This window comes from Catharus ustulatus, chromosome 11 (genome assembly GCF_009819885.2).
Source record: "Catharus ustulatus isolate bCatUst1 chromosome 11, bCatUst1.pri.v2, whole genome shotgun sequence".
Taxonomy (NCBI): domain Eukaryota; kingdom Metazoa; phylum Chordata; class Aves; order Passeriformes; family Turdidae; genus Catharus; species Catharus ustulatus.
The window spans coordinates 6784078-6800580 of record NC_046231.1 but is presented as its reverse complement, the minus strand read 5'-3'; the positions used below and the strand labels follow the sequence as shown (position 1 = coordinate 6800580).

General features: G+C 37.4%; 1 protein-coding gene across 19 annotated transcripts in view; it reads left to right on the top strand.

The window, feature by feature from the left end:
* The window catches only part of ZNF536 (zinc finger protein 536), a 348301-nt gene that overhangs the window by 212928 nt on the left and 118870 nt on the right, over positions 1-16503 (top strand). For all 19 annotated transcript variants that reach the window (XM_033069427.2, XM_033069416.2, XM_033069425.2 and 16 more), the window contains 2 exons: positions 2226-2378; positions 13511-15088. In XM_033069427.2, the coding sequence (XP_032925318.1) occupies positions 2226-2378; positions 13511-15088 (1731 nt within the window). The remainder of the gene's footprint in view (positions 1-2225; positions 2379-13510; positions 15089-16503) is intronic.

Here is a 16503-nt window from a genome sequence, read left to right as displayed (position 1 = left end):
TTAAATCTAAAAGAGAACTCTTCAGACCACCCACATCTTTCTTTGCTTCATTGTTGTTTTCAGTTTGCTTTTTCAGAGGGATTAGTGCTAGAGTAAACTCCATCGTCTTGCTCCCTTGAAAAAATTCAATTTTGTGTAAAGTGAAAATTAGACTCTTAAATCTGCAAAGAGAGCTGTTCATCTTACAAATTTATTCTTTTTTATTGGGCCACACATATTCTAGATAGAAAGATAAAAGGCAAATGGATAACAGGCCATCATTTAGAGTGACATATAGCAAAACATAGCTAGTAGACTTATTCTGTAAATTCCTCCTGAGTGGCTTGTTAACTTTATCTATATATTTATCTATAATGCTCATATAGTATTTATTGAAAACCAAAATAAAAGCCTTCAGTTTATCATCATGCATTCCATGTTTAGCACTTCAGAAAAATCTTTTTGCACTCAGAAATTAGTTTTTTTTTCCCAAAGAAGCTTAAGCCATAATTATATACAACTTTTGGGGAGTTAAAACAGAGAAAATCTAAACTCTTTAGGGATATTGGAATTATAGGCTAGCACCTACGTATGTTTTCCTAACTCACAAAGACAAAATAGACTCCTGTAGTGTGCAACTTTACATACTTGAAGATAATTCAAAATGACATTTACTAGCTTTCTAACTTAAATATTATGCTTTAGCTCTGCAGTCTAAGAACAGTCAGAAAATGTTAAACAATAATTTGATGTGAAAACTATCAGATTTGTCTTTTGAAAAGTAGTAATAACTTGATTGCATACATGACTGAGATAAGCATTTATATATAAATATATATTTTTTTTTTTTATTAAATAGCTCTATAATTTCTTTTTTCAACTTTAAGCAAAATAGTTTACAGGATCCATTTTATAATGCACACTGAAATGCCAGTTAGTGTTACCTTTTCCAGAAGTGTGGTATTTGGGTCTCTGCTACTGTGAGAATAAATGTTATTAGAACCAAATATTTAATTCTTTCTCATGTCCCATTACTTCCATTTAAAAGGTGATGCTGTGTAAGCTGCACTATGTTTCCTGACAGCTTTAGTTACACATCAGATGGGTAAAGACAGAACATTTTTAGTCCACAGTTTATGGTTGAAATAATCAAGACTCTGCAAGCAGGTTCTAACTCTGTGCTCCCCACCTGGGTGTAACCCAGCTAGCTCAGCTGTGCACAGGCTGTGGTGCTGTGTCCATGTGTCCTGCTCCTGACGTGCCAGGAGTATCAATCCGGGTCACAGCTTCAACTTTTGCCATGGTTTTTGGTGAAATCATGAGTAGGTGCTTATAGTGATATTGAATTGATGCTTGTAATGATATTACATGAACCTCTGTGTACAAGATGATGGATAAGCCTTGTGTGGTTTGTATAATGATTTTTTTTTAATGCCTTACGGGGTTTTTTGCAATTTTTAATGTCAGTCTTTTGGTAAGTTATTTTATTCTATGCCTGCTCAGATAAAAACAGTTCATTCAAGATGGCTGAAATGACTGTTTCTTTATATCAGGAGAGAGAAAAGGTGTCCTGGAGTCTCACCCATTGTGTTATGATGCAAAGAATAAGTGTGGCTGTGAACTCTGAAGGAGAAAAAGCAGCAGCTGTGGTGAGAGGGAGATGGAATTCCCCCTCATCTGACCAGTTTTTTCATTGTTTTTCACATGATATTAGTCCACTCTCTAGATTGCCTCTTGCAATTCCAATGTTGAGGTGTTGCAGAGGAAGTTGGTTAGCTTTGTGTGTGGATATTGTCAGTGCTCTTGGGCCCCTCATCACTACAATTCTCTTGTTTTATGAGGTTTAATACACTGGTGCAAACTTTTTCCCTCTCAAAGCCTACAGGTTTTCACAATACTTATAAATTAAATAGATTCAACAAAACAACAATCTCAAACTTTTTGGGGAAAAATTAATAGGAACTAAGCAAAAGAAGAAATCAAACCAGCTGCTGACACAGCTGTTTCTTTTCTTGTATAATTCAGTATATAAAGGTACCATATGCTGCTTAAAAACATGATCGAAAAGATGAAATAATTTAAGACAATAACAAGAAAATACATGAATTGTCAGCATTCTGTCAGATTTAAAGAATGAAATAGACAGGTGTAGTATTGACGTGTTTAACTTTGTGTTGTGTTAGCAGTTTTAGTGAGAAAACTTCTGACATGTGCTGAAGTGATGTGAGAACATTTCTGTGTTGCAGACATTGGAGAAGAAGCTGGGAGATCTGTAGGAGTCCAGCAGCCAGCTTTACTGAGAGACAGGAGCCTTGGTTCTGCCATGAAAGACTGCCCATATTGTGGAAAAACTTTCAGAACATCCCACCACTTAAAGGTCCACTTGAGAATACACACAGGTGAGAGGAACAAGTGAGCCACGTGTGTGTGGGGGTTAACGTGGATTGTGCCTAGGAGCCTGAATTCCCACTGTAGATTTGGACTTATTAGTTGGAGAAAGTCTTTTGAGAAAGATGTATGACAGTCTTAAATAAAAGCACAAGGAATGTGTTGTTGGATAAAGACCACTTTAATAGAATCATCTTTTCCCAGTTGAGGTTATTTCTGTCTCCTTCCCTGCTTCATCACTGTTTCCTTCAATTACCCTTGTCCTTCAATAGGCATAAGCCTATTGGTTTCAGACTTAGTTATACTAACTGCTTCAAAGGCCTTCCTTAGCATCTGCTTAGGGATTCTGTATGTTTCTCTCAGTTACTATTTTTGTTCCATTTAGCATGCTCATTTTTAACCTCTCACTGTTCATATGAATGCATCAGCTCCACGGATCTGCTTTTTTTTCTCCCCACTAGAACTCACATGACTTAGTACTCGTAAATGATAAAACTTGTTATGCTTTGTACCATGGTAAAATTTCCCATATTTTATTTCAATAACAATCACAACATTTTACCCTGCAGAGTTGCTACTGGGCTGGATACTCATTTTGTTTTGGTATTTTTCTCACTGGGAGGACTGCTCTCAATACTAGTTATTTCTAGCCACTCCATTTAAGTTTTAATATTTTGTTTGCTTGAAAGTACATATGTGCATGGCAAGATCCAGGTAGTGACACAGTCTGTGTTTAAGAACAGTTTGTGTTTAATAATTATATTCTGATATAAAATGTTGTAATCCTCAGGTCCTGTTGGCATAATTTGAAATTCTATATATGGTCAATAGGATCCTGTTTTCTTCCCAGTGTTAATTGTCCTGGTAGGCTTTGGGAGAGTATTTAAAACTTGAGATTTGGGATACTTCTTTTTGGAAACAGACATAATAGGCCCCATAATTGTAATTTTCTTTTAAAACTATTTTAATTGAATTTCAGAATTTTACTGCTACTTTCCTAATGGGAAAGTAAAATAATTGCATGAAAAAATCCATCCCAGTTATACCTCCTACTCAAAAAACTTCACTTTTATTTTTCATTTCACTGAAGTACCAATCTTTTCCTTCCTTCCTAAAATCAGTAGTCATGTTTCTCCCATGTGCATGTACAGGTCTAATAATCAATGCTGGGATTGTGAATGCAAGGTCTGATTTTGAAAAATAGAAAATTTAAATTATTTAAAGGAAAACATATCACTGTTGAAATGGGAAAATTTGTTCACTGTATTTTTCTTCTTTTTTTGCATTGTGGAGTAGGAGTATACTACACTGAAATATAAAATTTGGCACCCTAATGTAGTTTTGTCTGATTGGATTGCAAACCATTTGGGGCAAGAATATTCTCCTCTGTGTGTTTCGAACTTTAAGGGGTGGGGAAGAAGAGACCTGGTGAAAACCCTATTTGTGTGCTCTCCAATGTAGTAAAAGTAAAGAAATTATAGTTATTTTATTGGAAAATAATCTTATAACTGTGAAGATTAAAGAGTTGGACATTTTTAGTATTTGAGAGGCAAAAAAAATTCTTCAAAATAACATGAGGTGACCCATCTCTTCATTTTGTTTTATTATATAGTGATCACTTTGTTCTTATGTTAAACATGGCAATGATTATACATTTGAAATTTGTGCCTTAGAACTAATGGAAAGTAAATTAATTACAATGGAAATATTCCATAAAAATTGCATATTAATACTGACTAAAGAAAATTAAAACAAGAAAAAAATAAACAATATAATATAACAATTTTTTTAAAGAAACTATGGAAACAACATTTACAATGTATTTAAAAATCATTATAATTTTAAAATAGGTAAAGATCAATTTCCATTAGGTTGAGAACAAAGTATTTGTAAATAATGACAAGAGTATGTGTAAGTGAAGCAATGTTTTACATATTAGAAATAATCCTAATAAATAATATAAAAATGTAAATTGGCAAATTACTAGTGTTATTAAATAAAAATTAAGTTGCTTTGCAGTAAGTGGAAGTGATGTAATAGATAGAGTTATTAAACAAATATTGGTTAGCTCATGCTTCTCAGGGACAGTTTCCTGCCTTTTATGTCACACTCTGTCTTTATTATATGCCTGGATCATATAACTGACTGATAAAAAACACTTTACTGTATTTCTCCACTACATTAACTCAATTACTGTTCTTGTTCTCACAGCACCTGTTTGTTAGAGATGAGCTCAAGCAGTTGAGCAGAAGTCAGGTTCCTTTGAACATCTGTGTGTTTGGAGGCACACGACTGGGTTGGTTTGGTACTCATGCCAAGAGCAGACCCAAAGCCTGATCCAGCCAGGAGGTGCTTCTGTGGCAATTGGCCCAAAAAAGCTGGAGAAGCAGCTTAATCTTGCACAAGAGGAGGAAGCTGTGCTCTGTTTTTGAGGAATTAACCAGTGCTTGGGTTGCTTCTTTTTTCTGTTGAATATTTTTCATGGTTGCAGACCTACTCCACAGTGAGCCCTGGTTTCTGTGTGGTTTGCTATCACATAATAAGCCTGTGAAGGTTAAAAAAAAAAAATAACAAATCAAAATTTTATTTAGCACACTTAGTTTTATCCCAACACTACCGTAGAGAATTTTTCTTATCTAGCTCCGGGATATTCAGGCAGGAAGGGCTTTAAGGGGAAGATAGTAAGATGTGATTTGTGATTGTTCCCATGTGACAAGAGGAAAAGGGCATAATTATGTGAAACCAGTTTCTTCTCCTCTTTCTTGGTCTAAAAAACAGTTGATGGATGAGACAATTGCTGGGACATCCCTGAATGGAGAGAGGAAGGGTTTTCAGGCCAAAATGCTTGTGAGCCTTGGGTCTTGGAGAGGACAGACAGAAATCTTCATGCCCTCTTAGATGAGTTCTTTATGCTGACCAGCAGGCAGAGGTGGGCAGTGCTGCCCTCCAGCTCACACAAACTGGGGAGGAGAGGCAGGGGCAGAGCTGCCTGTGCACAGCAGGGCATGGCAGGCGTGTGGAAGAGCTGCCCACTTTGGAGCCAGCCTCCTTGCTGTAAAACAGTGCCCTGTACAGCTGGGAGGGGTGGAACACAAAAAGCTCCGAGATGCTCCGTTTTTGTGGAAACCATCTGAGTATCTCAGACCTATCATGTGCCATATGCAGGTGCTTCTAGAGCTGTAATTTTGCCCCTCTGGAGGCAGCAACTGAAAGTCCCTTCATTCAGGGAGTTGAGCATCTCCTTTATGTTCCTGAGCACTTTCAACCCCCTTGAAACACAGTAAGTGGTGTGGGTTTTACATTGCATGCCTTGGCCTTTGGATTGTGCAGAAACAGTTAGGAGTAAGAAACTGAAATTTCTTATGTCCTACCTTTGACAGGGGATACATTATGTAGGAGCTGGTTTCAGATTGGCTCTAGCATTTCTTTGCACCTTGCATTAGCCCTCAGAAGCTTCTGCACATAGAGACCAGTTTGGGTTTGTGCTGTCATTGGATGCTCAGGTATATTCCCAGTATAACAGAACAAAATTAAATCCCTTGAGTAAAAGAAAAAGGATAATGTGCATGAGAAAAGGAAAGATGGTTTGGATTGTGCTAAACAGAAGGAAGCTAAGAAAGAGATGAACAGGAGGAAAAAACTTGGCAGGGCTGTGTCCGTTGACTGAGAGTCTGTTACGATATGGATGACACACATCTAGCATATATTAGATGTATTATATGCATTTACAGTGTTACTGCATTTTCCCTTGGAAATGTGACTAGCCAATTTTAAACCATGCTTAGATGAACTGATGAAATACAGTAAAAATGGTGCTGTTTTAAATGAATTCAATTCACATTTCCTTCCTAAAAAAGACCGCCTGTTGCCATTCTCTGAAGGCGCTTGTAGTGGGATGAGCAATATGAATAATTAAGGAAAATGGGTATGTGTGCTCCAAGAGGAGACAATTTTGGTATTGAACATCCTTTATTCTTACATTTCTAAGATGAACTAAAAGGACTTTTCATTTCTCCAGATTCCTCCAGATTTCCCATCCTTAACATTGTACAGCATGCCTTTTCTCCTGTCTTAATGACATCCCAAACTTTTGTTGAAAATAATTGATTGAATTTAAATTTCCTTAAAAGTTTAAGAGGTAATGTTACAGTATAAATTTCCTACCAAACACTAAGTAGGGAAATATCCATTAGTGAAATTAACTACAGTTTCTAGGTAGCTAACAATGTGCAGTATACAGTAGGGCATGGCTAATGAACACTGCAGTGGGTGATATTTCATTATACAAATTAATGCTCACATTTTAATGGGAAAGTCACATAATGAATCTCAGCTTCAGTGACAGCAATTAGAGACACAGATTGTCCCCTTCTGGACAAGGCACTGTTTAGCAATAAGCAGCTGTGTAAAAAGTCTTCAGGTTTACAACATATATATATGCTTTGGGGGAATTGTGCACAGTTTATATTAATGTACTGAATCTTCCCTGCAAAGTAACAACTGTATTTATCTCTCTGCATTTTAACTAAGTAAAGACATGTAAAAAGACTAAATAAATATTGCAGATGAGATATAAATAAAGGAAAATATTCAATTATGAAAGTTTATAAAAATTAAAATATTTTATAGTGATGGCAAGTACACAAATGAAAAATATTTAATAAAATGAGTAAAACCATCAAAATTCTGTCCTGTTACAGATAGTTTCATCTTATATAATAGAGAAAAATGACTAGTAAAGGAAAGTAGTAAAGAGAAGAAGTTAACTAGTATTTCTGACAAACAGATTAATTGTGTGGTGAAACATGTGCAGGATCCAAAAATAATCCTACAGAACCTTTGATATTCCATTTGGTTTAAAAAGTGTGAAGTGAATGATTAGAATGATAAAAGAAATTACCGCGTAAGAATAGGCATAATAATGAACTAATTAAACCATACAGCAATTCATTTCTAAAATATCTACTGCACAATGGATAAAATAGGTTATCAATAACTGTTTCAATGGTAAAATAAAAAATGCTGGAAAATGTTTTCAATATTTTCATTAAGCAGTATTCTCTGGAATTGTAAGATGTTTGATTTCATATGCTTTGCATGAAAAAAACCTGTATCTTGTTAAGAAATGTGTGGGGTCGAATTGCAGCTCGCATTGTCCCCAGGTGATGTCACAGCCCCACTGCAAGAGGGGCTGCCAAGGGTTTGGGGCTGGGGCTGTCACTGTGCTGAGGAACTGCACCACGAGCAGCAGAAGGGCACAACCCACTCATGAAATCCTGTTTGAAAGGGAGAGAGGGGCCTTCAGTGGGGAAAGGGAGTTTGGGGCGCAGGACAGATTGCTGTATGTTAAATATGTAAAGCTAATAAAGAAGCTCACAGCACCAAGTTTAAATAAATGACAGTAAAGAAGTTTGAGAAGGGAAACTAAAAGCAATAGTAAGAAATATTTATGTGTCTAGGAGGGTTATGGAAAATGGGATAAAATTCTGAGCATCTGGCAGGCCAAACAACTGGTATCTCACTAATACTGGACAAGAATAGATAATAAATTATCAACTTTGGTATAGAAGACTAAATACTCTTCTGCTCTGTTCTCAGAAAGAAGCATGATGGTTCTCATAAACTTCTTCCAATGACACAGTTATGCCCCCATTAAGTAATGAAGCTGTTATGCTGTAGCCCACTGCATTTTAACATTTTTTAGAATGAATGAGACTGGATAACTTATAGATAAAATCTTTAAAACCCTGGCTGAAGAGCTCTCCAAATCATTAAAGTTCATTGAAAAAAATGTCCAAAAACAGTCTGGGAACACAGAGCAAGATCCAGAGTACTCATAGTGGTAGTAAAGCTCTGGCTATTCTTGTATTTCCCAGAAGAATATCAAGACCTTGAAATTTGGACTACCCTGACAAAAGTTCAGAGTGAAATTAGAGAATGAACTGGTTAACTAATTGAAAATTGGTAGCATAGTTAATTCAATTTTATTCTATGAAAGGAAGTTTTATGAAGTTTCTTCACAGAAAAGTAGCCTGCTCTATGTAGAAATCCCCCCAACAAAAAACCCAACAACAACAAAACAACCATTAAAAAAATCCCCCAAAAACCAGTATACAAAGATCAAATAAACTCTCATAAACTCTCAGATCCACAGCAGTGCTTTCAGCTTCATCTATTTGGTATTTTGTCATTATTTGGAAGACTATGTAAAAACCACTGTTGATAAAATTTACCAATGGCACAAAAAATGGTAAGATGCTAAAAATCATGGGGAGGCACTGATTAGTCACTTAGTCAAGTGGGCTCTTTTCAACAATATGAATTTTAAATCAGCAACATGTAAAGGAAAAAATACTAGAGGTGATGAACTGGGCCTGGGACTGTGGTAGAGAAGCAATAGAGTATGAGCTGTTAGTTGATTGCTAAATCTATGGATGTAAACACAGTCTTGGACTGTATAAAATTGCTATCAACTTGAAATTTCATCAAAGCTTCAGTGGATACCCTTAATTTAAAAAGGACACTGAAAAATTGGCACGGATGTTCTACTCAAGGATGAGAGAAGGTGAAGAAGTGACTGTTTTTCTGTCTGCAAATACCTTCCTCAGGAAAAAGACTTTAATTTAAAAGATCTGTTCCATCTAACAGGGAAAAATGCAGCAACGCTCAGTAGTAGGAAGCAAACACTGGACAAATTCAAGATAGAAATAAGGAATACATTTTGAGCTGTAAAAATACTTAATCAGTCAAACAGTTTACCTAGGGACATGTTGGAGTCTTATTCACTGCCACTGTTGAAACATAATTTGTTAAAACTAAAGCAGGTAAGTTTTGTTTCAAAATGTATTTGCACTCTAATGCTGGAATTATCGTGTGAGGATCTTTGGCTTGTGTTGTAGAACAGATAAGACTAGATGATCATAATTGTCCCTTCTGGCTTTAAAATCTGTAAATCTGGTTATAATCTGGCTGTGGTCTCCTTGCACAGCCTGCAGCAGATGGTTCCTCTGACCAGTAGGGTCAGATTGTGTTCTGGGCAGGACTGGGGATCTCCTGCATAGGTTATACAGCTGGGTGGTTTATAAACCTGCTATACAAATAGACCTGTTTCTACTGGGCAGCATGTCTGTTTCCAGTTATCTACCAAGCTTTTGTGCAGATTTTACAAGCAGCATTGAATTTTTATTGTTTTACTTTATCCTGATATAAAATAGTTCCTCTGAGATAGCTTGTGTCTTGTAAACCAGAGCAGTAGGTAGATCAGAACTGTGATTATGCTGCCCAGATAAGGTATTCCCTGTAAGATTTTTTGGTTTTGTTCATTGTTCATGCTGGAATATTCTCTCATCCTACTCCATTGTGAAAAAGTTTGCAGGCATGCAAACAGGGCCAGAGAATTAACAAATTCAGGCTGGCTATTGCCCTTGTGAACAATGAAAAATGACTCTTGGATATGAAATGCAGAAAATTATTTTGAAAAAGTCATGTTCCCTCACTCCTACATGGCAACATTAATTTATGTGAACTGATATTAAGTGTTAAATAACTCATCCAGACACTGCTCTTGGCAATAATACCAGGGTAGTCATTACACCAGGATGAATTCTCTGAAACCTTTCCTCAAAGTATGAGACACAAACAGGTTGTCTTCTAACAAGAATCATAGCCTACCTCCCTTGTCCCCTGCAGTGTTCTTTGGACATGTACTACTGCATTCGCTGATAGAATCCTGAAAATTTGTGATCCTTTGGGTTTTCTATTGAATCTGGCTTGGTTTGAGGTCAGACTGGGATTTTTCTAACAGCAGCTTATAACTCTGTTTTGTCATTAGTACAGGGTCTTACACAGGGTGTAGTTGGTTATTAATTTGAATGGATGAAGTAGCATCTAAATAACTGCACAATTACTGAATTTAGGAAACACTGACAGACTAAATTAAAAAGATCCAAAGATGATTGACTCCATCCTACTCCCTTCTCCCAATGCCAGCCCTTGAAATAGCAGCATTTAGGACTGCTTTGAAGTAAACTAACCACTGCCAGTATTTGGATCTGGAAGAGAACAGCGAGGCTTGAACAATGCTGTTTGGCCAGTCCTGTACTGCAAAGGTGGCACAGTGTGTTGCTGCATGTTGAGTTCGATTTCAGACCTTCAGCTTTAGATCTCATTTCTAACCATGTGAGGGGTGGGAGCACCACAAAGGCAGCACACCAAGGCTGGGAGAGATTTGAAGTTTTTATCACACTGTCTCAGTCAGTGTCCTCTTTCAGTCCAATGCTCATGTCATTGGTGGCGAGCTGTGTGCCGATCTCCTCTGCCGAAAGGAAGCTCAGTCTGTGGAGAGGCCTTAGAGCAGAAAATGGAATGACTTCAAGGCTTAGCAATTCAGAATAACAGTATGTTGTGCCCAGGGCTTTAGACTGAAGGTACTTTTAGAAGTACAAAATAGAACTAGCATTTTTCAACTTACTTGTACTCATTTTTACATATGCATACTGCTCTAAGCAGTACCTGCGTGTTTTTAGTAACATCATTACAGACTATATTAGAAATTTCTCCTTCTCCCTGCAACAGTTCTCCAGCAGTTGATGCAGTGCCTGCAATGCTGGGACACACTTTTTGATGGTGCCACTTGATGTGCAATGCAAACACACTGAACTATCGTTAGAATAAAAGGAAGTGCTCAATATAATTGTGTTAAAGATTTCTGTGAAGGAATATGGGATGCTGAGGAAGAGCTTTTCAATTAAGAGGAGTGAAAATTCAAAAGCAAGAACATTTAACCCTGTAGAGTCTGGCACTTGTTTTTCACCAGTCTCATTATGTCTTAGAAAACACCTGAACTACAGAAGTTGTGTCAGAAGTCACTAGTGGCTGCTGACAGTAACTGGTGGAACAAACATCAGAACAACTGAAAGTGGCTCCAAAAATACTACAGTGAGAAGATGCTGTACACCCAGCATTACTGCCTGTCCCTGTTCTGACTGGCAGCACAGCTGTCAGAGTTTGCACACTCCCCAGCAGCCCTGCAGAAATGCAAACAAACAGACAGCCAGTGTCTCCTGTCCTTGTCCCTGCTCCCAAAGGCTGGGATGGCTGTGTATGTGCTCAGGTACCCACCTGGGACCAGGGGAGCCCAGACCAGAGTCTTCTGTCTCAGGTTTGTGGTTCAGTAGGAGCTGTTTGTTTCTGCTCAACTCCCACCAAACACAGCCCCTGCTGCTCATCAGGGAAGCGCCAGAGCTTAATTAGGTGATTGGGAAAGACTCAGAAGTTTCACTGAAATGTTTAAGTCTGATTTCTTCTGTTAAGCTGAGTGGACCGAGGCCTAAAGCATGAACCATGCTAATTACTGCCTCTCCCTCTGCTGAGCACCTCTTGTTTGAGATTCTGCACTTTTCTCCTCTAAAAAGGTCGATTGATGTAGTTTGATATAAAGCTCTCATATCTCACTGTTTAGCTTCAGGATTACATTATGGATTTAGAATTTCCAGTGCTTTTAAGCTGCTTCAGCCCAGGCTGGACTGCAGCACGTATCCAGCCCTGCTCCTGTCAGAGAGCTCCATGGGCATGGGAGCGTCGGAGCTCACATCTCATTCCCATCTCATTCCTGCCATCACTGAGAGCAGCAGCTTCCCAAGTATTTACCAGCCCTTCAATTGAACCTCTAGCTTAAATAACAGAAGTTTGAAAGCTTTTCCATTTTGTTTTTATCAGATTTTGAGGTTATTTGAAAGTGGATCACTTTCCAGCTGGTTTGGTGAACTACATAATATTATATAGCATTTTTACTGTGGAGGAAGTTTTCAAAACAAATGTTTCCATTATACCATTTGAAGAGGCTTGCCTTTGTCTTTTGTATCACTTAGGGAAATAAAAAAAGCTACCTCGGGAAAACAGTTTCTTCTTCTTGCAAAGCTCCCTCATAGAAACAATTGGCAGCATTGACACCTTGCAGGTCTTTCAGATTTTTGTGACTTTTAGTGAGGGTTTCCATACTTTTTCCTTTAAAAGAAATTCTGCATTGCTAACAATGCTCTGCAAAAATTTAGTTATACTTTTGCTTAGATGTACGTTCTTTTTGGATATGTCCTTATGACTATATGTGAATATTTATTATATGTGTAAAATCTTCTGGCTCTTTTAAAGTATAGGAAGAACAATAAAAGTTTAGGGTGAGCTTCAAATATTTATTTAATTCATGGAAATAATCTTATATGTTTTAAAACTCTATTCAAGCCAAACCTAGAAAAGTGCTTATGGTAGGTAAATTACACATTTTACTACTTGAACCTTAGAAATGTTATTAGTACAAAATTAAAGGACTGCAAAAACCAGTAGATAATGCTAATTTCAAATAGAGAAACTAAATATATTTTGTACTTTTTATTACTCGATTTCTTTTTTACAGACTACTTTTTATTTTAACTATATGTTCTTATATGCTGCAATCATAATGTAGTGTAATGATATTAATATTTTATAGAATCTGTATTTATAGTTCTTTATTTAGAAACAATGCAGTAGGTCTGCAGATCTTTGAATCCTTCTGGAATGGTGCCCTACAAATAATGATAAATTACTTGTGCAGTATGCCATTTGCTAATTATATCCATGATTTACTGCAGAGCAAGACTTAAATCATTCATTTCAGTCTTGCGTAACAGTGCCATAAAATTTTTAGGTTTAAAAATGGTTTCCATGTGTATAATTTAAACAAATTTTAGGGCAATTGTATACACAAAATATTGCAACCATCCATTTGTTACATTCTTTGTCTCTCTTTTTTTTAAACTTGTACTTTAATGATTACTGTGGTTGAAATTGTTATGCTTCATTTTCATAATCATAGCTTTTAATTCTACAACAGTTTTCTACATGTTAGATTAAGAAAAGGATGTCTAATTGTGTGTAGATATCAGGTCATTCCTGAATAGCCCCACATTCTGGACACCCATTTTAGAAACACTCAGTTTATGAATTAGTCTTCAATTAAAGGTGTTTATTTTTAAAAAATGAATTATTAATATCAAGGTATTCTTGTTTTTAAGCAGCTAATGCTGATTTTTAAACTTCTCCACTCATCCATAGACCAAAGCACAGTTAACTCTCTTTTTATTTTCCTCTTTGTCCACACCCATAGGTGAGAAGCCTTACAAGTGCCCACATTGTGACTATGCTGGCACTCAGTCTGCATCCCTCAAATACCACTTGGAACGGCACCATCGGGAGCGACAGAACGGAGCAGGACCGCTCTCTGGGCAGAGTGCAAGTCAGGAACACAAGGATGAGACACCAAGTAAAAGTTCTGTGTTTATTAGACCAGATATATTGAGAGGAGCCTTCAAGGGACTTCCTGGTATCGACTTCCGAAGTGGCATGGTCTCACAGCAGTGGACGTCAGGAATGCTGTCTTCTGGAGATCAGCAAGGACAGGCAGCTGGCATGTCATCTGAAGGATCAGAAAATATGAAGGGTTCAGATATATCTTCCAAAGGAACACACTTCTCTGAACTTGGCCGTGCTTACCAGAACATGGTCGGGAATGGTGTGAACTTTCAAGGGTCTTTGCAAGCTTTCATGGACAGCTTTGTCCTAAGTTCTTTGAAGAAAGAAAAAGAAATGAAGGATAAAGCTCTCTCAGATCCACTTTCAGCAAAAGCTCTGGGCTCAGATGGTGGTGAGGAGAAGATAAATAGCAAGTCCTCACAGCGGAAAACAGAAAAGTCGCAATACGAGCCTCTGGACTTGTCGGTAAGGCCTGATGCAGCCTCCCTGCCAGGGTCCTCTGTCACTGTACAAGACAACATTGCTTGGCATGGCTGCTTATTTTGTTCCTTTACAACTTCATCCATGGAGCTGATGGCTCTGCACCTCCAAGCCAATCACTTGGGCAAGGCTAAACGTAAAGACAGCATCATAGGCAACAACAAAGAGCAGTCTAGAGAAGTTTCAGCCTCGGTGAACAAAGTGAGCTTGCTCCCCTCCTCTGTGCAGTCCAGCAAGGAGGCAGGAGTTTCAAACATGCTGAGCCAGCTGGACTCAGCTCCTGAGAAAATGACCCAAGGACAAAATAAAGAGACCCTGGGAGAGCAAAAGAGCGCTGCCTGGCCCAGCCACATGGAATCCACTTTTTGTAACTTTACAACAGACTTCTATAAGCAGTTCGGTGTTTATCCTGGTGTTATTGGCACGGGAACACAAAATTCTTGCACCAGTAATGAATCCGAAATAAAAACACAATCTGAAGATGACCCAAATATTCTGCTCTCTGACTCTGTAAATAAAAGTGCTATTGATGACCTTTCTGACATAGCTTCATCTGAGGATATGGAATCTTCCAAGGAAGAAAACATTGAAGATGAGGACATTGACACAGAACCAGATATTATGAATAAGCAGTTGTCTGCCCTAAATAAAGAAAGCAGTGAAGGAGGTGACAATATACAAAGTGCAGTCACCTCACAACCCACACAAGGGCTTGTATCACCACTGCCACAAGCTTCAGAAAAGCAGTGGCACAGTCAGAATCTTCTCTCCTCCCACGAAACTGCACAAGAAGTGATGAAACCCGACCAAGTTCAGGGTCCGCAGGTCCTGGAGAAGCAGATGAACATGTTGTCAGTCCTAAGAGCTTACAGCTCTGATGGCTTAGCAGCCTTTAATGGACTTGCAAGTAGCACAGCAACTAGTGGATGTATCAAGAGACCTGACTTGTGTGGTAAGTTTTAGACCTTCTTTTAGACCATTTCAGAAAACACTTGTGCAGAATCATGAAGCTGCTCCTTAAATATACTTAGTCATGTTTGTTAGTAATACATTTTTTTAAATGTTAAACCCTGTGGGCCAAATTCTTGTCCTATATGTGGTCTACTCCATTGAAATCAGCAGTGCTGCATGCATACTTAAACAGGATTTTAGAAAGAACTTGCTTTTTAAACTAGAGTAGCAGCAATATAGGCTATCTGTGCTAGTGGCATCGGAAGGGGATACTTACTGCTTTAGCATACTTAAAGAAGGAAAAAGTTTTAAAAATTTTACATGGTAACTTGCAAACTTTTCAGTATTTTGATACACAAACCCACGAAAAACACTGGATGCTTTGCCAAGTGAACCTTGCTTTCTCTCTTTTTTCTTTTTTTTTTCCCCCCCTTTTTTCTTTGGATTGAGGTGTGTTCAGTTACCACAACATTAATGAAATCAAAGGCCAAGTGCATGGAATGTGTCGTGTGTCCACCTGTGTTGAATCAATTTTATTTTTTCTTTATTTTATTTTCTTTCCCTTCTTTTTTTTTTAATTATAATTTTCTGGTTTAGTTCAATGGCACACATGCAGTACTTGCCCTTGACCATTTTCACTATTCTAACTAGCAGTTGTGTAAATTGTGATTTGCCTGATTAAGAATATGCCTCCAGGTAATTAAAATAACAACACACCAAACAAACAAAACCATCTTTTACCTTTTCTAGTCTCTGATTTACAAAACTGCAGTTTTACTTCCTCATATCATACACCTCATATTTACAAGAATTAAAGTTAAATCTATTTGGAACAAATGAGATTGAGGATTTTGTTTTCATTATTTAGCTCCTATTTTGTCAGCATAGTTCTGTTTGAAAGAGATTTTAGAGTGTAAATCCTTTGAAAAACAGTATCACTTTAAAGAGCAGAGTCAGCAAAGGACACAAAAACTTCAGTAATGTTCATTTCACTTAGCCTTCAAACTAATCAGAAAACTCATTGTCAGAGCTGAACATGCATAATAAAATATATTCAAGTTAAAAAAAAAAAGGAAAAGAAAAGAAAAATTTATCAACACTCTTAAAGCCTGACAATTTAAAATGAAACCCTCAATCTGCAAGCACTTAAGAGTGGTTCCCCTGGTTAACCTAAGGTTAGTGGAAGCTTCATCTGACTTTACTGGCAGAGTGTAGATGCTCAAAGCCATAACCTCCTCTCCAGGCTCCTCTCTGCTTTTCCATGTGTATTAGTTGATCTGACACAAAAAGTCTGATATCTACATACAAAGTTTATCTCACTTGTATCATTAGAGCATTGTGACTTCACAATATTGTCATTATCTGCAAATATCTGTCATTTAACCAATATCTGCCCAAGTATCCATGTGGCCTTAC